The sequence below is a fragment of the Maylandia zebra genome, linkage group LG15 (assembly GCF_041146795.1).
Source record: "Maylandia zebra isolate NMK-2024a linkage group LG15, Mzebra_GT3a, whole genome shotgun sequence".
NCBI classification, from domain to species: domain Eukaryota; kingdom Metazoa; phylum Chordata; class Actinopteri; order Cichliformes; family Cichlidae; genus Maylandia; species Maylandia zebra.
In genome coordinates, this window is record NC_135181.1 from 1730380 (window position 1) to 1752710 (window position 22331).

General features: G+C 44.5%; 1 protein-coding gene across 3 annotated transcripts in view; it reads left to right on the forward strand.

The window, feature by feature from the left end:
• Positions 1-21840, forward strand: part of flrt2 (fibronectin leucine rich transmembrane protein 2) — a 55623-nt gene extending 33783 nt beyond the window's left edge. The window contains exons 1-2 of one of the 3 annotated variants that reach the window (XM_004542256.5): positions 11555-12176; positions 14489-21840. In XM_004542256.5, coding sequence (XP_004542313.1) covers positions 14945-16927 — 1983 coding nt within the window. In that variant the 5' untranslated portion in view covers positions 11555-12176; positions 14489-14944 and the 3' untranslated portion in view covers positions 16928-21840. Of the gene's footprint in view, positions 1-11554; positions 12177-13336; positions 13498-14488 lie in introns of those variants that run through there. The other 2 variants (XM_076873653.1, XM_012916655.5) reach the window with 2 other exon arrangements.
• The last annotated feature ends 491 nt before the right edge of the window (positions 21841-22331 follow it).

Below are 22331 nucleotides of genomic sequence, written 5' to 3' on the forward strand. Positions count from 1 at the left end.
GTAAACATTTTATAAAAATGTGTTTTTCTGTTTTATGTAATTATCTTATTAAAACCACAGCCAATACAGCCTTCGTTCTCACAATATCATATAATTGATTGTCCCAAGAATCAGAACAGAATTGGGGGAAAAGGCTTTTTTCTGCCCCTTTAATGTTGCTCCTAATTTGATCTGTTATTGTTTACAACTCTCAGGATGTTTGTTACATATGAACAGATAGATAATATTACACGTTACAGTATTACTGCCGACAGCAACTTAAAAAACAAACTTACTCGTGTCTGCAGACAAATGAATCCTGTCACCTCGCCTCGATGACGCCTGACGTTTACGTGATCCACCGTGTCGACACGAGTCCGATGCAGCCAGCTGGCAGGACGCTGTGGCCGATGTCACTGTGGTCAACGCTTTCGTATTACTTAAAAAAGGCCGTTGGCGCCTGTTCGCTCCGTCCCTTTCCTTTAGCGCTGTTATTCTGGGCAGTGGGTCTTATAAATAACTAATAAAGACAAATCCGTGATGTATTCATCTTAATGCACAGTGGCAACAGGGGCAGGTGTGCTGGCTTATTTCTACCTTTTGTAGGACAGCGCAATTAATCTGCTTTGTGCCAGGTTAAGAGCAGCGAGAGGGATGTGGAAAGAGACAAATGAAAAACCAAAAGGGAAAGTCATGAATTTTACAGTGAACTCAACCCAACGAGCACCTGACCTCGGTTACCTTTACACTCACACCTCCATCGAGAATCACTTCCTTAGAAAATAAGAGGCACCGGTGAAGTCGCCTGTTCCCGAAATAGAAAAACAATGAAGATAGGTGACGCTAGGCGTGTGTGTGTCGGAGAGAGGGTAAAGTGGGGAGATATTAGCCATGTGTGATTCATTTACAACAGCATGCTTCAATTAATCTGGGCAGGGTGGCAGCACCGGGGTTGGGCCCCGTGCCACCTGAGCGAGAAAGGAGGAGTGATCTGTTGCTCAGCGAGGGATGAGCGATGAAAACAGATCCCTTCGAATCGATCGCTCTGCTCTTCCTCTCTCGCTGAGCCTCTTTGTTCTCCCTCTTCACGGGACGCGAGGCCAGAAGAGGCTCGATGAGACGCTCTGAATCACCGGGCGTCCCTGAAGCACCCTGAGAGGAGTGCTAATTCTCGTGTAGGCGTTCACCTCTAGAGACGCCCTCGGGATGTTTCATGAGAGTGAGGTGGGCACGCTGCGGCAGTTAGTGGAAGCAGAGCAGGGAGGCAGGGAGAGGAGGCAACCAGACCAAGGGGCAAAAACCACAGCGACCAGATGGAAGTGCAGATTGTTTTAAGGGGCTACTGCCTCAGCAAAACCACGTTTACTGAAATCTCATGTTTGTGTTTTAGGACATAGTGAGCAGCACTTTGGGATCCTGCAAAGAAGAAGATTTAAAAAAGCGGTCATGTGCACATCTCATGTTGTTTAATTTCAACTCCAAAATAAGAGCAAAAGAACACTCGCCAAGCTTTTTAATACCATAACGCATGAGGTTACACTGAAGCTCGCCAAGTCCAATAGTGTGATTGTTGCAAGAATAAATAAAGTGGAACAAAAAAAATGTGATGATGATGAATTAACCAGAGGAAAGAAACGTATATTAAGACACAGGATAAGGATATTAAATTACGGCACTTGATGGGAAAAGACAAGCAAACGGCATCGGCGTGGCAGAGGATTACCGGCTGTAGCTTAGTGGTGTCTGACAGCGTAATTATATTTTTAGCTGACTGTTTTGTGAGCCGTTTCACCTGCCTTCTGATGTAATCTGGATTTATCCAAAGTCCTGCCTCACGCATCGGGGGATTTTTCACACCCAAAGGGCGAGAGGAGGGCTAAAACGGATAATAGGAGCCTTTCGCACATCCACCGCAATGCCTACTTTTTGGACGTACCGCAGGCTGAAGTGTCTCCTCGCTTCCCAGGCAATTAAACATTTCCACGAGGAATAGAGATTGGCAGAGTGTTTAATCTGAAAGTGAAGACGTGGGAGCACATAAGCAAAGAGGAAGTGAAGAACAGCCTTCGCGTGTGCGTCTGTGCCTGGCGTGCGCGACTGTTTGGATAATTTAAGCTGCTGAATTAAAAAAAAAAGGAAGCAATGATCGTAATAAGGACGACAACAACAATTATCTCTTCATTTTACTCAGGGTTATTTAAATAAAGAAGGTTTACAATGAAACCCCCATTATATGCTTAGGTAGTGTAATTATCTTTAATTAAAATATAGCAATTAATAAGTGTCTCAGGTCGTGCGAGCATAAATTGTCTCGAGACGTCCTCCACTTGGCTCTAATTTGAAATGGTGCATTAATAAATCAGCTGTCAGAAGAGGAAAAGGTTCAGGGGACTGTGGTGTTTTGGTGTTCCGGGGATTTAGTTAATTAGTTGGAGGGGAAAGCCAAAGATAAACACAGATTGTCATTCGAGCACAGGCAGAGCCTTTAAGCAGCTGCTGAGACCTGATCAAATCAAGTTGGTGGTCAGAGCAGTGCAGCGCTGCAGCGCATACTCATCTTCTTAGGTTGCTACCGATCCAGTTTGGCAAAACAGTGTTTTATTGCCGAGTTCCTCGTTTTCAGACACTGAAAGTTTCATTTTATTCACGTGCAACATGAAAAAGAGAAATATGTGCGGGGCTCATTGGATGCGTAGCAGTCCTTGTGTTTCACGACATAAAGTATTTGTCATCTTTACTGTAAACCAAGCTTGTAATTGTGTTTTGGCAGCTCGATGAACTTGTTCATTGGCTTTGCACTCATTTACCCTTGCTGATAGCAAAGTCTAGATTCTCTAACTTTTATAAGTCAGCCAAAAAAATTCCTACATTTCCCATAATGCAACCCAATAATATCATTGGTATGTCCACTTCTTTAAAAAACAAAGAGTATGTTTTGGGCGAAGGCCGAGGCGACCCTGAAAGACACCACCCAAGTGTTTTCTCTTATAAAATCAGTGGAGTGGCCTTAACTGTTTTTAATTTTATTGCACTTCTACAAAGTTATTTCTCCGCTCACGTGGGCATGTGTCTGGCTGAAACTGAATCACTAGCAGGCTTTCAGTCCTTAGTATGAAATGAACCTACATTTCCCATAATGCAGTTAAATATTACCTCACAGAGAAGCAGCTCAAACTGTTTCATCAGTGTTGCAACCCTTTGTGTACAGAATAATGTGCACGTGACTTCCTCCTCGCAGGCAGTAAGGCCGTCATGACCCGTGTGATGAAATAAGTCACGAGTTGTACCTTGTCTCTGGTGTGGTAACTGTTGTGATCTTTTGAACCTGTTGAACTGATTGCATCTGTCTTCAGTCAAAACAGGCGTTTGCTAACGTGTCACATGAGTGACCAGCCTGCATCAGTCATCATGGAGTGATGAGCACTGATTCAGGGTCTGGCTATGGGATTGTGCAGTGCCTGGTTCAGTGACTCATAGATGTACGGTACTTAGAAGTGTTTAGCCTGGGAGGCAGGAGCGGCCCTGAGACCCTTTTCCACCCACCCAGAAGACTTCCTCTATGCTCCGTGCAGAAGGGGAAATTTAGCCCAGATGTGACTTCAAACAAAAGAAAAGCTGCAGGGATTGGAGGTGGGATCAGGCCCATCTTTCGCGTGACCCCGAGACCTGCTCCTTCCTGGCATCTGTCTATTTTTCTCCTCTACTGTTCTTTCTCTGCTGATCTCTTGTAAGTTTCTCTCTCGCGGGTCTTTTTACTTTTACTCCTAAACATCCTGGCTGTTTTTAACAAGCCTGCGCTGTGTCAAGGAAATCCTGCGAGGAAGCACATTTTTCACCAAATAAAGTGAAATTCCAGGATTTGTAAAGTTGAACACACTTCAAGCCTTTTAGCTAAAAACAGCTACATGAAGTTGGCCTGCTTTACGCTTTTCAGCCGGGTATTTTATTTCTTCTCAGAAATATCAAACGAGCTGTGGGGGTGTTTAAGAAAAGGTTCAAACGTGAAGATAAAACATATGTAGTCATGAAATATCAGAATAAAAATTCTGCAGTCGTTCTTCTTTATTTCCCTTGTGAAGAAAAAAAGAAACTTTTTTTTTTACATTAAAATGACAGTTTTTGGCTTTAAATGTGTTTTGAACGCTCTGGTATGACAGTGCACTGTTCTCCTGCCAGTTTCAATTCTTAGTAACTTCCTTACTCCATGAGAGCCTGACGTCATCTTTAAAAATGCAAATACTAGCAGCTCCGTGAGGCTCCGCCTAAACACGAAATGCTAATAAGGCAAAGTTCACATGTGACAAAGCTAACGTACTCGTGATTACTGTTCTGTTGTTCACACCGTGGATCTGTAGTTTCACAGGGATCGTTCAGAATACATGGAAATGTGACGCATTTTTTTATAAACAGGGTTGAGATGATAAAGTTTAATTTTAATTTTTTTTTATTTCATATTTTTAACAGGTTGTGAAAAAAAAACTAATGATCGGAGCATCAGAATTTCAGGCAGCAGCAACCTGACAGCAATCACCTTTGACCACTGCAGTCATCTTCTTATACAAAGTTTCTCTGGCTGAACTTCCAACAACTAGTTCTGATTTACAAACGAGTGCCATTAAGGGAGCCGTGTCATAAATCCTTAACTGACCTGTTAGCATAGATTAGCAGAACACTCGCCTTTCAGGCACGTTTTGCCCTGCAAAAAAATGATTGAATATAATTTAGTATTGTTTCAGTTTTTAAGGAATTACTGGAATAGCTCTCCTAGTTTGGCTTTTAATATGTTCATGGCAATTACAAATGTTTACCTGGAAGTTGAGTGTCCGACACACTCCACCCCTGGCAACTCTGGCTGATTGGGACCCACACCCAGTTTTACACCTTGGCTCAGGCGATTAGAGGATCATCAGGGGTCCTTTTGTCCCTCTGTGGGGGGACACTCCCACTGGGTTTAAATCTGGGACTCTCCACCATTTGACCTTAGAATTGAAGAAGCTTCTCAGATGAGAGGTGAAACGTCTTCAAGCAACTTAAAGGAGTCCAGACGCTTTTCTTTGCAAGCTCCTTTGACTCCACCCCTAGGGCGACTTTTGATCTCGAGCTGATTGAAAAGGTCAACCGGTCTCCAAACAATCACGGTCTGACTTGGATTCAATGCTGACACTCTTAGACAGTTTCGTAATAGTTTGCAAATAACTGCAGACATATTGCCAGCCCGTTGCAGTCAATTGGAGTGAGTCTGTGCCGATGAGCCCGAGTCAGCTATATGAATATGATTAATCTTCTAAGGACCATTAAAGTTTGATTGTTTGCCCCAGACAAAAATATGTCAGCAGCTATCAAAGTGCTGGAGCAACAAGGCCATAGCAAGGCCAAAAAAGCAGCAATGATTGGAAAACTACTTATGTCTTTATTGCTCAACAGAATATTTTTAATCGGGATGGTCTTGAAGGCTTTGGAGGATTGAAGAAATAAAGAAAAGTATTTTCACTCTGTGAGCAGATTGCACTGCTGTAGTGCTTTGAGACGCACTGACTGCAACATACTGGCAGAGATAAATATCACAGACCTGTTGTGTAAACTAAAGTAAAGATTTCCCAGGGTGGACGGCACCTTTTAAGATATTTTTCACAGCAGCGAGCAGCACACGTCAGCAAAAAGGCCGCCACTCATCTTCACAATCAGACACTGCACGGCACTCGTCAGTGGTATTAAATCGTAGAAGGGCAGCGATGACATGGCAGCCACATATCAAGAACCAGTCCTCTTTTGACCTCCTTTGATTTCAAACCACTCTGCCCCTTTTCTCCCCCTACACCCCCTCCGCTCCCCCTTCCTCTGCTGCTCTCTCCCCCATCCCTCCCTCAGCAGAACTACAGGGGCTTGCTTGTTGTCAAGTCAGTGTTTTTACAGCCTGGCATTAGCACAGGGCAGCATTCAGTCAGGACCCTGCATTCACTCTGGCTCCCCTATAATTCACATGCTCACGTTGGAGCGCGCTGCCTTCGGTGCTACTCGTGAAACGACCCTGATTGAGCCGCGACAGTTCCGCTGACCATTTTGCTCATTTTATTAAAGCAACTTTTATTCCTCGCCGATAAATCTTTTTACATTTTAAATGCCAACACGAAACAGCCCCCATGACATTAAAGAGGCAGATGGAGTGGAGCTGGATTCGTACAGGACGCTGTGCGCTTGACTTTTTCCTCCGCTTTTAAAGAGGGCCTGTTATTATGCTCGTTTCCAGCTCCATAGTTTCATTCTTGGACTGCACCAGAGTAGCTTTGCATGATTCATAGTTAAAAATAATCCTCTTTTTTTCACCTTTTGTTTTTATGATGGGTGCCTGTGGCTAATCGGAAGGTTGGCGGTTCAATTGCTGATCCGGTCTGCATGCCAAAGTATCCTTAGCCAAGATGCTGAGCCCTGATGAGTTCATCCTAGTATGAATGAGTGCGAATGTCATTGATACAAAAAAATACTTGTATGAGTGTGTGTGTGAATTATTGACTGAATAAAGTAGAAACGCTTTATATGAGAAGAAGTCCCATTACCTTATACGAGACCTTGGTGCGCCCCAACATCTGCTATTTAAAAAACAAGCTTTTTTGGTTTCCTAATCTTTCCTTTAATCTTCCAACCTTTGTTCTGATTGGCTGCTCCTGGCAAAGAGAAACCCATGTTTCAGATGTCAGGATGCTCTAAATGACATAATCCAAGGCACAAATTTAACAAAAAAATGTTGGAAATGGAGTATTTAGAGTAGAAGATACACGAGCTTGTGGTTATAGTTATGTGTGTGTGTGTGTGTGCTTATTTTTGTGTTTGTGCCTGTTAAAAAATCGAAAGATCAAAAAGTTAAAAGTGGTAAAAAAAAAGCACTAAATCTGGAGGGGTTAAAGAGTTTGTTCACAGCCCCCTGCCTCCTCTCAGCTCACTCCTTGGCGATATAATATACATCGTGTTGTCGGCCAAGTTATTTCCCTTGGCTGTGAAAAAGCGGCCCTTCTAGGAGTCGCGCCGTGCTGTTAGATGCATGTGGATTGATAATCGACGAGGGCAAACATAATTACATTGCCTGAGAAATTAATGAACGCATTGATCTCCCACTCTAAACCTAATCAGCATATTTTTCTTTAAGCCACTGGAATCTGGAGCGGCGGGCCCCCGATTGCATCACAGCTCGCAATATTACTGTGGTTTCCCACAGTTAGTGCTTTTCAGAGATCCTGCCAATACCTGCATGGAGGTTTTTAAACACTGATGTTGTTGCCACCTTTGAAGTGCCTTTCGGTGTCCAGATGTAAATTCATGCAGGGAGAAATGTGATAAGCTAATGATGTCTCTCGGGGACTGCAGCTAACATAACCGTGGGATAAACATATCTGCATATCTAAGTGGACTTTCCCCCCACGCTTCTCCTTCCTCTGCCCTCCTTTAACACTGTTTGGGGCCCTGAACAGGAGCAGATGGACAGAGCAGGCTTTGATGTGCGCTCGGGTCATGTGTGTATCTGCAGTTTTATCAAGGTACACAAGCGTGCAGAGTAAATACACCACACCAAAAAAACTAAAATCCCTGGGAAGGTCTCTGGGCAAGTGAAGGGGAATTTCCACTTCCAGTATGTTCCTGCATTTGTCCGATATAGTTTCAAACACATGCAGAAGGAATCCTGATGAATTTGATCTGCTGCGACTCTTATTTATTTATTTTGGGGGTAATTTTACATCTGACCTCTGCTCTGTTATTTTGCTTGACAACAATGAGCAAAACCAAATTAACAAGCCAGATAATGGCTTCAGCGTATTTGCCCATAGCCCCCCCACCTTCCTTTGCTCATCTAAATGTCTGTCATTTCATCCCCATTTGTGTGCTCGAGAGAGAACGAGACATACCGCCGCGCTGCAGCGACCGTGAACGTAGCACACTGCTGCAAAACACGTCCATCAAGGAGAAAATAAAAATAGGCTGTTTCCTCTAAATTCACTTTATCAATAATTCATGGCGTGCGGAGACGCTTGATTTATGAAGGAATTAAATGTTGTGGACTGGGCCTCGCAACGGCCGCCCATCTGTCTCGGGGACGCGGCGGACAAAATTAAACGTGAAAGGCAAACGCGAGAACAACCGAATCATCTCGTGGAAGGACTGTAGCTTTTAGAAGACTTGAGCGACACGTGCTCACCGGACAGGCCTGACTGGACAATATGACGGGGGTGATTAAGCGGGAGCTGCCCGATTTGTTGGAAAGGTTGTTCATGACTTATGTGCGTTGTTGAAATGGGTCACCGCAAGTCCATCATTAATGCTCTCTGGCAAATGGAGGCAAAGATCAAAGGCAGGCGCACCTGCTGACCTGAATGGCTTCCTGACCCCGGCTCCGCCTCACGCAGCACACAGATCATGACAGCTTTTAGTATTTCTAAGGCAAAAGCTGACATTTAAATGCCTCCTCTTTTGTTAGTAATTTATATTTCTTTCCTGTGAAAGCTAATATAAATTAGAATGACATCCTAGCAGGATCAGACCGGTTTTGCCTCTGACATGTTTGCTAGCCCTCCGAGGCGACGCACTGCAAACCTCTGCCGTTCATGAAAGACACACATCATAGCCTACAAATGCTGTTTGCATGTTTCCCTACCATCTCAGGCACAAATCAGCTGTCAAACCTTTTACGACTTTCAGCGCTCTGCTGTTTAGACTGCAGTTCACTGAGGACGGGGAAACTAGCAAACTACTGCTAGTCAGCCTGCCTTTGCATGGTTGGAGAACACAGAGTTGACACTACAGGATAAATTCCAGTAGATAAATAATTGGAATGTAACATATTATGGTTTTGTATATGTGGCTCAATACTTACATGGGCAAAAGGAGAGTTATAAGCAGGTGTTCCCATCTTACCATCACATGGTAACATAGTAACAATTGTAACAATGTCAGACTGCTGGTTTACTTAGAATATTTCATTCAGAACGGGAGGCCGAGCCCTTGGCTTTCAGGTCCTTCTTCTTTTAATAATAGACTTCAAACTTTCCTTTTTGATAAAGCGCATAGTTATGGCTGGATCAGGTGACCCTGAGTCCTCCCGTAGTTACGATGCAATAGCTGTAGGCTGCTGGGAGCTTCCCATGAAGTACTGACTGCTTCTTCTTCACTCACCTCGTTTCACTCTCTCTGTGTTTAGACACCACTCTGCAGGTAATCATTAGTTATTATAAATCTCTGGCTCCCTTCCTCGGTGTGTCTTTTGTCCTGTCTCGTTGCCCTCATCCCCAACCGTCGATGGCTGCGCCTCATTTTCTTCTTTTTAAAAAGGTGTTTTTCCTTCCTACAGTCTAGAAAGTGTTACCTCACAGGGGGTCGTCTGATTGTTAGAGTCTTTATCTTACCTTGGGATGACTGTTGTTGGGATTTATGTATAAAACTGAATGGAATTCAACTAAAAATTATACCACATATATGCATGTAGTTATATTTTTGTTTAGCTGCAGCCATGTTGGCAGTTGTGAATGCCTAGCATTGTGGCGTTTGCTAACAGTAGCGCAGAGTCATAAAGTCAGCAAATTATTTGGGAGGTTATACAAAGAGGATTGGAGTTGTCTGCGCTTCCTAAGATCAAAACCATTATTGGAGCCTGTCTACGATTATGTTGTCTATGTTTTACGACGCCGTGGAACTCGAGTACATCACAGTTGCCTGTATGCTGCTGCTGAGTGACCGTCTCTGTAAAGTTTCCCATTGGTTGGTTTTTATCTGTACATCTTTGCTGGGGCTGGTTCGTCCTTATCTCTGCATATATGTGTACAAAAACATAAACGGTATAGCCTGCACTCTCCCAGTATTACACAAACATTTGTCCCCAGAGTCAGAATTAGGGAAGAAAAAAAGCTTTTAAATGTGCTGCTGCTGTTTCCTGGAAGGATTTACAGAATGAGCTGAAAGGTCGGATTCCATGACAAAATTCGTATCTTGTACTTACATAAACTACTGTTTAAATATTATTGTTGCTGCTTTTCTTGTCTTCTGTTGACTTAAAGTTACTCCCAACACGTCTGTGAGTTGCCTAACCCGTCCTGTCAAAGCTGACTTGAAGCGAGAGTTGACATGATTCATTTAGTGGCTTCTCCTCGTTTCTGCCGTCCATTATCGTCTTCTGACTTTATCTTTTGGCATCTAACCACAAACCCGAACCATTTAAAGAGCGTTTTGCAGCTTTGCATGTTTTCCTAGCTTCAGGTGCACAACTGAAAAATATATTTGAAACACAGGTAAATCAGGCCTTCCTACGACAATAACACGTGGAGTGATACAAGCTGACTGACACATTTAAATCGTTGCTATTTGTGATACCTTTATTAGTTATCATTAATAATAATAATGATTGACATGGTAGTTGGCTTATTTTCATGTCAATCACTTCACACTGAGTTAGCTTTAAACATATTATGCTAAGTCACATGTCACACATTTGAAGCAGAAAAACATGGAATCGTTTCATGTCTGTGGAAGGTTATTCCCTCTGGTAGCTTTGACATTTCTTTCATCCGAACATAAAAACAGTACAAAAGTTGGCCTTTCACAGGAGAATGAGTCACAACCCTGAATCAGACCTCTTCAGCAAAATGGCGTCAGAAGCTCATCTCACAACAGGACCTGAGTGTGGCAACAGCAGGCCAGCTGTTTGCTAACATTAGCCACTTTAAGCTGTTAGTCATTAACAGCTAGCCAGGCTGCAACACACTCACTGTACTTATGAGTGTGACGTATGAATTTCATATACTTTAAACGTCCTCACTCATGCACACTTTACGTGGGCATGAGTGGGAGAAGCGTCACGTGAGCAATTAGGCAAAGTTTGGCGCACTGATACACGAGGAGCGTTAGCGCACGCCGGGGACGTGCGCGGGCACGGCAGCAGTGCGCCGGTGAGCCGGTATTAACGCCAGGGTGCAATGTAGTCTGATGAAATTACCGTGGCTGTCAGCGCCTGTCTGGAAGCTTTGAGGCAGTACAAGAGAGTGGCTGCGGGCAAAGATGAAGCCGTACTTTTGGGCTTAATTATCCAGCTTTAAGCTAATTAGAGGAACACTTCACAAAAAGAACAGGGGTTAAAGAGGCCTAAGACATTACAGCGGGCCAACAGAACAGCACAGAAGCACCGTAGCTAAAGAGAAAGCCCCATTTGCCTGACACTGGAAATTAAAATCCAGGATGATATAGAAGGAAAGGCAGATTTTTTTCCTTTTGCTTTTATTTAGCGGGAATGTGACTCCAGGACTAATTTCGGAATTTTGTGATTAAAATGAAAGTGTGTGTGTGTGTGTGTGTGTGTGTGTGTGTGTGTGTGTGTGGGTGGTTGGGGAGCTCGGATCTGACATCAGTGGCGAGGGTTAAGGTAGGCCGGGCAAAATAGCGTGTGTGGGGATAGAGTGTGTTTGAGAGACAAACTATTTTCTGCAGTGTGAGGGCAGCGGGGAGGATCTGTGGCTTAAAGCCATCACGGAGCCGCTCTGGAGGAGATGCATTCTTTATTCTGAGGAGGGGAGGAGGGACAGGAGAGAGAGAGGGGGAGAGAGAGAGAGAGAGAGAGAGAGGTGAGCGGAGAAGGCACGTCGCACTATCAGCTGAATCCATCTAAGAAAACAACTCGCAGGGAGTCCGGGTCTGAGCTGCGCCAGGCACTGAAAGGCAAGTCTGACCTCCCCACCAAAAACAGCGCACAGGACGGACGCAGCTGGCCGTCATGGCCCGTGGCGGATCAGGCGGCGGACAGTTCGGCGAGTGCGTCCTCACCGTTCGGCCAGAGTGTGGAAGGCGAGAGAAGTGCCCCCTGCCGCTGTCTCCGGTGCTTTTGCGCCGCTCACGGTGTTGAGTCGAAGCGGAGGGAGCTCTCCTTTTAGAAGCTGGGAAAACGCAGGAGAGAAAAAAAAGTACCGACGGCAGTGCGGACGGACTCGCAGCCACATCCGAGAGACACACACGGGGAGGCAGAAGGGGACATAACCCATGCGGGCAAATATGCTCCTCCGTAGAGTCGCCGGGTTCGAGCTGCTCGTAGGAACCGACTCGCACAAACGTCGCCGAACAGAGCTTTACGCACGGGTTTGCAGCAGGACCGCATGAAGGACGGAGGCGTAAAGACGGGGGAAAAGTTGACTGCGGTTGCGGGGTTTGCGATGGATAAAGGCTCAGCAAAGGTACGATGGATGCTTTTCGGTCAATAATGAAAGTGTGTGTTAAAATGCAGCTTTACATCGGGCCCGGGCTGCGTTTAAACGAACCACTTTTCACTCGAAATTCATTATTCCATCGCAGAAAGCGTAACCGAACCCACATCCAGCAGAACTACGTATGGTAAGGAAAGGCGTTCGGGTTCCCAGACACTTTTAGAGAGAAAAAGCAAAGGAAAAACGGTTGTTCAGTTTATATTTGTGCGGTTCATGAGACATTTCATCGAGTTTTTGGCGCTAACAAAACACGCAGCTCCACATTTTTCCCACTCGAGTGAAAACCTGAGTTTTTTTTCTTCTTTTCCTCTTTCTTTTTGTAGAGGGGCTTTCACCCTCTGTGCACTGCACGGTTTTCGACCCCCCGTTCCCCGCTTTGAAATAATTCATTCAAATGAACACCGCTCACTGGGCAGCCTTTGAAGTGTACCTGATCCGCCTCTTATCGCCTCTTAAATACCTTATCCATTTTTAAACTTTTAATTGCGTTTCTGGGGCTAAATCCAGTTCTAATCGGATTGTCCTGGCCACATATCACAGCGTTCATCTGGTGGTGAGAAACTGTGCTCCCTGGGCTGAAAATTAAATTAAAAAGAAAATCAAGACGGAAAAAAAGCAGAGTGTTGGTGGGGTAGTTTTTTCTCTCCTTTTTTATCAAGCCACTGCAGCTCATTGATCTATGTTTCTTTGGTGGTGTTAAGTAAACTCGACACTGTGCTTCTTTGAATCTGGATTCTTGGTGACATTTTATTTATGCACCTATCGTAATCTTGATGCTGCTGCCTTCTGCTGTTGATTCTGTCGCTGTGGCAGCACATTTTATCACCTCATGTGGTTGCTTATCCCCACCACCACAAGCTTATTTGATTAAATTTAGCTCTTTCAATTTAGAAAAGTAGATCACAGATGTGTGTCAGAGGATTGTTTCTCCATCCCTGCCACAAAGAGCCCATGCGGGCTTCCATCTAGTCAACAAACAAATGGAGGAATTTAAGGAAGCGGAGCCATGAAGGCGTATAGATTTCTTCTTCTTTCTTTCCCCCCTCCTTCTACTAAATATAGCTGCTTGTCTGATATACCAAGTCTGGATTTAGTTGTTTAACACGGCCCCTAAACTGAACAGATTCCTCTGAGCTCGCTGAATGATGAGGGGCCCCATAACCCTGCAAGGCTCCTTAATCCACAGTCACGGCCGTTGCAGTGCTTAACATTCAACCAGTCGTTCCCACCGTCGTGTGTCATCCAATGCTGACTTCGGGTGGAGCTGCAGTTAAGCTGAAAGCTACCTATGGTAAGGAAAGGGGGGGGGGGGGGGGGGGGGCAGGGAAATATTTGATGGCTCATAAAAGTTGGAATAATGGATTTTAGGGAGGGGTGGTCTACTGTAATCCAGTGGCCTTGTGCTTCACTGCAAACCTCTCCGAGGTGGAAAAACAGCCTGTATCGATCATTTGTTGCAGGTGGAGGGGCTAAATTATTTTTCAATCCCATTTCTTTTGACAGCTTGTGCTTGTCACTCCATCCGGGGCGCGAGGGGAGCTGATATGCAGCGCCTCTGTTCCTCGATTGCCTCGTCTTTGTTTTCCAAACATCCACAGCCTCAAAATCTCCAGTTTGGCCACGTTAGGTTCAGGCCTTGCACGTAATAACGAGCTCTTCCTCGGGCCACCGGCAAAAACAATTGGCTGTGTTTACTGTAAGCACTTGTGTGTTTACCCGTGTACCTCTGCTCGAGAATCTGCTCAGGCAGCTGGGAAGCAGAAAAGAGGCTGTTGCAGCTTGTTTTCTGTTCGGCATTGTTTTCTTTTCCCAGGAAATATCCTCCGTGTCCATGTTGGCACACAGACAGCTCATATCTTTATTAACCTCGCCTCTTTTTAGCATGTTTTCCATTAAGCAGCGGTGATGTTGCTGAGAAACCCTGTGAATCCACGAGTGTGTGTCCTTGCAGTGCTCTATTACCGCCTTTGATAGAGCGCACGGGATAAAAGCCTTCTTTATGTCTGTGAAACCGGATGTGCAGGAGCTGTTCAGAATATTTATCAGACTCTTTTTTTTTTTTACATAGTCAGTGCATAATTCCACAGTGCAATGTTTTGTGCCTCTGTCTGTCTTGGGAAAGAAGGGAAGAGTGGGAGCAAAATGGAAGTCAGTTGGTATGTGTTTGTATTTTAAATAAAGAGACAGAGGGAAAAGGGAGGCCCCCTATTTTTCTTTTCTTTTTTTCCGAGAACAGGCCACCTCTGAAAATACTCATCTAGCTTCTCTTTGTTTTCCCGCAGGTCTCTGGATCCAAATGTCACCCCCCTTGGACTCTGCCCTGGTCTGGGACCAGCAGTGTGTGACGGACAGGCGAGCGGAGCCTGCGGTGGCACTCAAATTGGCCCTGGCTGAGCTCTGCATGGAGCAGCGAGAGAAGAGTCCTGCTATGGTCTGATGTCTCAGCATGGATGGAGTCAGTCGGAGGCCTGGCCACCACTAATGAGACCATCGCTCTTCGGCTGAGGACTAGCATTTACAGGATTACTCCCACAGTTTCCTGCTCTTTTCCCAGCTAACTGCATCATTACTTAACAATCTTAGTTGGACTTTTTTATATATTTTCATGGGTCTGGTTTTTGGTGGATATATACGTCATTTGCCTCTCTGATTTTCATTTTTTTATTCCCTCCCGCCAGTTTTTTTTTTTTTTTTTAATTGTTGGTTTGCCTTTTTTCCCCCCTGTTTGTTTTTCCACTATGGAGTTTCTGGCTGGACCCTGGAATAAAGATTGGGCTTCGTTCTTGCAATTTTGGTTGACTGTCATCCTAAGCCTCCAAATGCAATTCAGCCCAGGTGCCTCTTGTCCGCAAGAGTGTCGTTGTGACAAAGGGTTTGTGTACTGCAACGAACGCAGCCTGACATCAGTGCCTCTGGGGATACAGGAGGGCTACAAGGTCCTCTACCTCCACAACAACCAGATCAACAATGCTGGTTTCCCTGTGGAACTTCACAATCTGGTCTCCGTAGAAACTGTGTACCTGTACGGCAACCAGCTGGACGAATTCCCTGTGAATCTGCCCAAAAACACCAAGGTCCTGCACCTCCAGGAGAACAATATCCAAACAATCTCCAAGGCAGCTCTTGCCCAATTGACTAAACTAGAGGAGCTACACCTTGACGATAACTCCATCTCCACAGTAGGGGTGGAAGAAGGGGCCTTCAGGGAGGCGGTAAGCCTCAAACTCCTCTTCCTCACCAAGAACCACTTAAGCAGCGTTCCCATTGGTCTTCCCGAAGACCTGAAGGAGCTGCGGTTAGATGAGAACCGCATTGCTGTCATTGCAGAGGAGGCCTTCCAGAATGTGACACGTCTACAGCGCCTCCTGCTAGACGGGAACCTGCTGACAGATGAGGGCATCGCACCAGGGACCTTCCAGGACCTGGCCACCCTCCGTGAGTTGGCTCTGGCCCGCAATTCACTAACTTTCCCCCCTCCTCTCTTGCCCAGCCAGTCGCTGGTCAAACTTAGCCTACAGGAGAACCAGATCGACCAGATCCCCGTGGCGGCGTTTGCGGGTCTAAACAGGCTGGAAAGACTGGATATCTCCAGCAACCAGCTTCAAACTCTAACACAAGGTGTGTTCGATGGCCTGTCCAGCCTGAGGCACCTCATAGTGCGAAACAACCCGTGGCGCTGTGACTGCACCGTAAAATGGGTGGTGGTGTGGCTCAAATCGCTGCCTTCCTCTGTCAACGCCCGCGGGTTTACGTGCTCGAGTCCGGAGAAGGTGCGTGGCATGACAATCAGAGAGCTCACGCTGGATATTATTGAGTGCCCCATTCAACCCGACCAGCCGCCCTGGCCCACCCTCCGCTCCACACCCCCTCCCCCACCCACCACCACCCCTGTCACCACCATGATTTCCACCCTCATCACTTCATCCATCCCTTACTACTTTGACTCCCCCTCCCCCACGCTGCCCCCCTTACTTAACAACCCTGCCGGACCCCTGCCTCCTTACGAGGACCCTCTTCAGATCTCCTTCCACGTGGTCAACTCCACCAACATCGACGTGAGCTGGGCTTCCTACTTTACTGTCACCGCCTACAAGGTCACTTGGGTCAAAAGGGGCCAAAGCCAAATCAACGAAGGAATGCAGGAGAGGACGGTGAGCGGGGACCTGCGGCGCATCAGCCTCACCAACCTGGATCCCCGGTCTGTGTATCGGATCTGCGTGCACGTCCTGGACACCCTTAATTCCTATAGGCCTGGGGAGGATACTATATGCTCCGAGGCCAGGACCAAGCCGCCAGTGACCACCAAGCCTCCGGGCAGAGAGCAGGCTCCTCAGGACAGCATCAGCTCCACGCTGCTAATGGCTGGGATCATAGGAGGGGCTGTTCTTATCGTCCTGGTTACGCTGCTCAGCTTGTTCTGCTGGCACATGCACAGGAAGAACCGGTCGTCTTCGACCAAGTGGAAATACAACCGCGGCAGGAGAAAAGACGACTACTGCGAGGCTGGAACCAAGAAGGATAACTCCATTCTGGAGATGACTGAGACCAGTTTCCAGATAGTGGCGCTGAACAATGAGCAGCTGCTCAAGGGAGATTTCCGCATCCAGCCCATCTACACTCCCAACGGGGGCATTGGATTTAGAGACTGTCACCTCAGTAACAACAGCATAGCCTACTGCAAGAGCAGCAACGTGCCCAGTACAGAGTTCTGCCACACGTGATGCTGCAGACACTCAGTACAGCAGCACACACACACACACACACACACACACACACACACACACACACACACACACGCGCAAAGCAAAGCAAAGCAAAAAGACTTGCATAAACACACACACACTGTTTGTCTAGACATTGAAAAATTATAAAAAATTATAGTGAAATATAACTGTATTATATATATTTCCAAGTTCTGTCTACGATGTAATTTATACTGTGGATAATAATGTGGGATTCTCTGCTATCTTTTTTATTCCTAGAAAAACAGATACAAGTGTTTCTTTTTTTTTATAACCAGCAGGGTTTTGGAAGTTGTTTTAACGGTCAGTACTGTACATGAACATGGATTTGTACAATCACGGCACCCTGGGTGTAGCTTCTGACAAAAAAAAATTTGCTGTCAGCCTTGGAAATGTTTTTTGGGGGAGGGGGCGCTTTAGCAGGGCTGGGATCCTTTGCTAACCACAGAAGCAAAAATAGGACCTTTTCACACTTTGAAACCCTGCAAAAAAATCAAAAGAATAATAAAAACACCCTCCCCAGAACAACACAGCAGACGGGGAAATCCAAACACTGCTGATTAGAGGAAATATGGCGCTGGTTCAGTGACGGTGTGTTTAAAAAGGAAAAAAAGAAAACGTGAGAATTGAAGTGCACGTTCTTATTAATGGCAGCAAGGCAGGAAATGAGCAGAGGTAGGCGGTGGTGGCGTGTGACGGGGGTTGTGCACGGCCATGCAGGTTGGGAATATCATCAGTGTTGTTGAAAAGCCTGGGCTGAAAGTTCCTTGACACTAAAAGCATCTTTGTTCTGTTTGTTTCCAGGTAGAATTGGTGGGTTTTGGACAGCTCTGGAAAAATTATTGTTTCTAAAATCATGCTTGAATGTGCTGATTCTTGCTGATCCTTTCCTTTCGAAGAAACATTCGTTCGCTCAGCTTCTTTCCCCCCCAAATGTTTTGGCCAGTGAGGCCACAAGGGGGCAGTTTTCCTCAGCGTTTTGTGTGTGTGTGTGTGTGTGTGTGTGTGTGTGTGTGTGGTACATAGACAGGCCAGAGAGATCACTTTACCTCCACCATTTCCCCCGAGCCCATTACCCAGACAACATTACTCATGCTTGAACAGCATTGTGTCGAGTATTTTTGCTCATTGGGCTACTTAATGATGTGGAATCATTTAAAACTAACAGTGTTTCTGTGTTTGCTGGCTAAATGATATGGATTTTCACCACTCCGGTCCATTATGAGATGATTTGTGTGTGTGTGTGTGTGGAGAGCATGATGAATTTTGATATGGCTCACACATAACACTAATTATACAGCCACTTATCTCAACCTTGTCCCATCGTCCATTAGACTTTGTGATAAATTAGGAAATTACAACAATGGACTCGCACCCCGCCCATGATCGCACACTGCGCTGCGACCGAGCGCTTCATCTACCTTCTCATTATTTATCCTTTTGTCCGCACTTATAGTGTGGCCTTTTTCATTCACGCTTTGCTCAGCCAAAACAATGCAGCTGCTCACTTCACAACAGCATCTCTGAGAGGATGATTGCCACTCTGTCTGCCTTCCCGTGTCAGCGTCCAACTCTTCGCTCCGATCTGTGCACGGCTCAGTTAAAACGCTTTCCCTGCCCTTCAGCTTGTAAGCGTTGGTGGCTTCTCTTTGCATCGAATGTGAGGGTGCCAGTGTGAGGTCTTCATTATGCACCTCTTAAGGAAGCTTTATTTGATTTGACAAGATTTTATTTTGAGGGGCCAGGCTTAAAGAGCTGCTTCCCTTTTCTTTCCCCCCTTCCCATAATCCTCAACCAAAAAAGGGAGAGAAATATGTAGGCCTTATTTTCACATGGCTGCCCGAAGCTCATGCTGAGAGGTAGTTTTTAACTCTTTGCGAGGCACACAGATTCAGCTGTTCAAATGCACTGTACCCGACAGAGTCGGCACAACCTAAGATCACTTTTTACAATTCAGAGATTTTTTTAAGGGCTCGTGCGAAGCGTTGAGATTAAAAATAAGCGCTCTTCCTATGACTCCAGCAATAGCTCAGTTTGTGATAAATTGGCCTGTTTGCAATTCCAGTGCTTAAAATCTGTTCAACCTTTAATTGAATACTTTAATGAATTAAATCATCCATCTTAAAATGTAATTTAAGGTCACCCTAAAATTATTTTTACGTATTGAAAATTCATTTGTTTTTTAGATGGAAGTGGTAATTTCTTTTTCAAAGATAAAATCTCTGTCATTAATTTTTTTTTAATGACAGAGATTTTAATGACATTTTTTTTTCTGAGTGTTTAGCTGAAAAAAAATCTACTAGAGTTTCATCATAAATCTTTTTGTAACATTTCAGAATATTGTATATTATCATGTAGCCTAATTGTTCTTTGCTGTACAGTTGTTGTGTGTTTAGGTCACAGATTTACTCTTTGCAGCTCTTTGTTCATTTGCACAAAAAAAAGAAACAAAAACCGAAGATATATAATTTGTTTTCTCAGAAAAGCGTTTTAGCTAGCATAGCAATATTTGAACAAGGACCAATAGCAGATATGTTATAGCTATCACAACATTATTTTTGTCAGATCTGTTTTTTTGGTCATGATAGTTGTGCAGTAAAATCTATTAAAAACATCTAATTAACACCACTTTACTGTTAGCATGCTAAAAAAAAGGTGCTAGCACCAGCAGCCAGCTAGCCTAACCTAGCTTGGAAAGTAAAAACATGAAAACAGCTTGTAAACAGCTTGTTTGCACTCGCAAACAAGTCTATGAAGTCTTCTACGCTGTAAAACCACAAGGTCATTTTTAGACTTCTAATTTTTGTACAGATTGAACAAATGTGATCTAATGTAGATATTGGACATAGCGAGATTAGCCATAGCCCTGTCTGTTTCAAGCTAAGCTCATCTGCTCTTGACTACGACTTCGTGTCTATGGCATCAATCTTCTCCTTACTTTAGTAAGAAACCACCTATTATTCCCCAACTTCTCAATTAATATGCAGGTGGTTTAGATAATTTATTTAAAGCTAAGGATGATTGATAGCGATGATTGATTTGTCGGGTTTTTTAATTTCTTTTTTGCCATCATATCCAAATGTATTTTTTTTTTGTGAATATTTTTAACCAAAATAATCACAATATCAATCATGTGAAAAAGGAACAATCATACTACTCTGCTCACTATAAGGGACACTGTCACTGGCTGCCTATTATCCTAGTTGAGCTTCAAGTCTGAAAACTGGAAAATAGCTAGTGTGCTCAGGCTAATGCTAAAAAACTTTACTATAAAATGTTGTTTTTAGACTTCATATTTTTGCACAGATTAAAAACAAATGTGAACTAATGTGCTCATTAGTGGTGTTGGCATTGGTGCTGGTAAATGGTGAGTTGAACATAACAGTTTTAGCTTATCACTGAATTAAGCTATACAGACATGAAAGTGATGTGAGTCTTCTCATTAATCTCAGCAAAAAAAAAGTGAACTTTGTAAAACGGCAAACCCCATCTTTCACTCCTCAGCTCCTATTCAAGTATGTAAATCATTTTTAAAAATTATTTCAAGTTGTTCTACATCTTCTGTGGTTATCAAAGTATCTCTACTTTTTGTTTAATTCTTTTTCTACTAATACACATATCAGCCAACCCAATACATGCTGTCCATCGAGACACACCAGGCTGCCCTGACCTGTGCTCGGCTTTCCCCTGCTGGGTACCTAACCGACAGTTCACCATGTACTGTTCGCTACATGCTTTAACAGCTGACCATAATCCCACGCAGCACTTGAACATGCTACCACTGGGATTTTTTTTTCTTTCATTTTAGATATAAAGCCCTATTTTAGTCCCACGATCAAGCAAGCCAGGTGAATCCATTGCAACATTTAGCATCTCCCCCTGTCTGTGAATGTGTAACGGAGACAGATATTTGCCTTACCTTTTATGCAGGAATGAATAATTAACGAGAGGGAGAGAGAGCGAGGGAGTTAAGTGGGAGGAAGAAAGGGGAGTAGAAAACATGAGACATAAAGAGACGGCAGCAAGAACAGAAAGCACATTTCTCCGATCGACTGCAGTAACAATAACGGCGTTAACAGGAAGCGTGACACACACACTAGCTAACGAAGAGACTGTTCATCCATAGTGCCAGAAATTAAGCGGTGCACTGCTAATGATTCAGCCAGACTGGGAAGAGGCTTTGGTGGTTGTTTTGCAGCATACATTACTCTTAATTTCGATCAAGAGACTGCAGTGCCATAGCCAATGGAATTTACACACGGCTGCGAATGTCGTCTTATTACAGTTTCAGGGTGCCGAGAAGCTCATTGATTCACGTTGGAATAATTATGTTTAATCATTGAGAGGTCACCTCAGACAGAACACGTGAAATTGAAAAGGTGGAAAGTCGCCCGTTTCTTCCTGCAGGCAGAACCTTTGCTGCAAATATCTATTAGCCAGTGATGTTCATTCAAGAATTTTTTGCATGTACTGTATTTAGCTTCATAGCCTTTCATTTGTTATCACACCGAGGTTTGGACTTTCAAATATTTCTTCTTCCCAGTCGATCGCCACACGCGGTTGAGATGCAGCACGCAGAGATTTTCTTTGGTGTAGAGGAAGTAGGCTGGAAACTTACAGTGCATGTAAAATGGCTATGTTGGGATACGTCGCCATCCTGGCTTCTGGCTTCTCATCCAAGACACAGTGTTACGTTAGCCATCCACACCGAGACGTTTTCTTAGGAACCAAAGTTAAATTTCTGTTCTCATGATGAAATATTGATGTTGTTCCATGTATGTGCCTTGAGGTTGAACTTACAATGTAAAGTCCTTGAAACCTTTAAATGTTTTTGCACAAACTGTAAATACTTAAGTGAAGCTTTTTGAAAATAAAAGAGCCATTGGATTTGAGCGATCACTCGTTTCCTTGTATCCAGCAAAGAAGTGAATGTGTTCTTTGGAGTGATCCTGCATTCTTGTTGCTCTACATGTTCCCCAAAAACACACTCGGAGCGAAATCTATTTTGGGTCAGACACTGGCAATACTGTGTCAAAGATTTGTGCTGTGCGCAACATGCCAAGTTATCCTCTTATTTCTATATGGGAAGCTTGTGCCGTCTTAGCGTAGCCACTGCAGCTTAGCATTCAGCTGGGGAGAATCCAGGAGACTCTCTTATTCTGCTTGTATGGCACAACTAAACCCCAGGATGGGCTCGATCTCGAAGTCCAACTTTTTTCCCTCCACGTGACCGCATCCCAGTGTGGCCTCTGTAACCTCCAGCCTGCTAAGAAGCCCACGTTAGCAGAGTCTTAATTCACTATGACAATTAACCACAGCTGAAACAAAAGGGTGTGCCACTCTGGTATTTTGAGCTGGAAATGGGTATATTTCTTAAAATCCC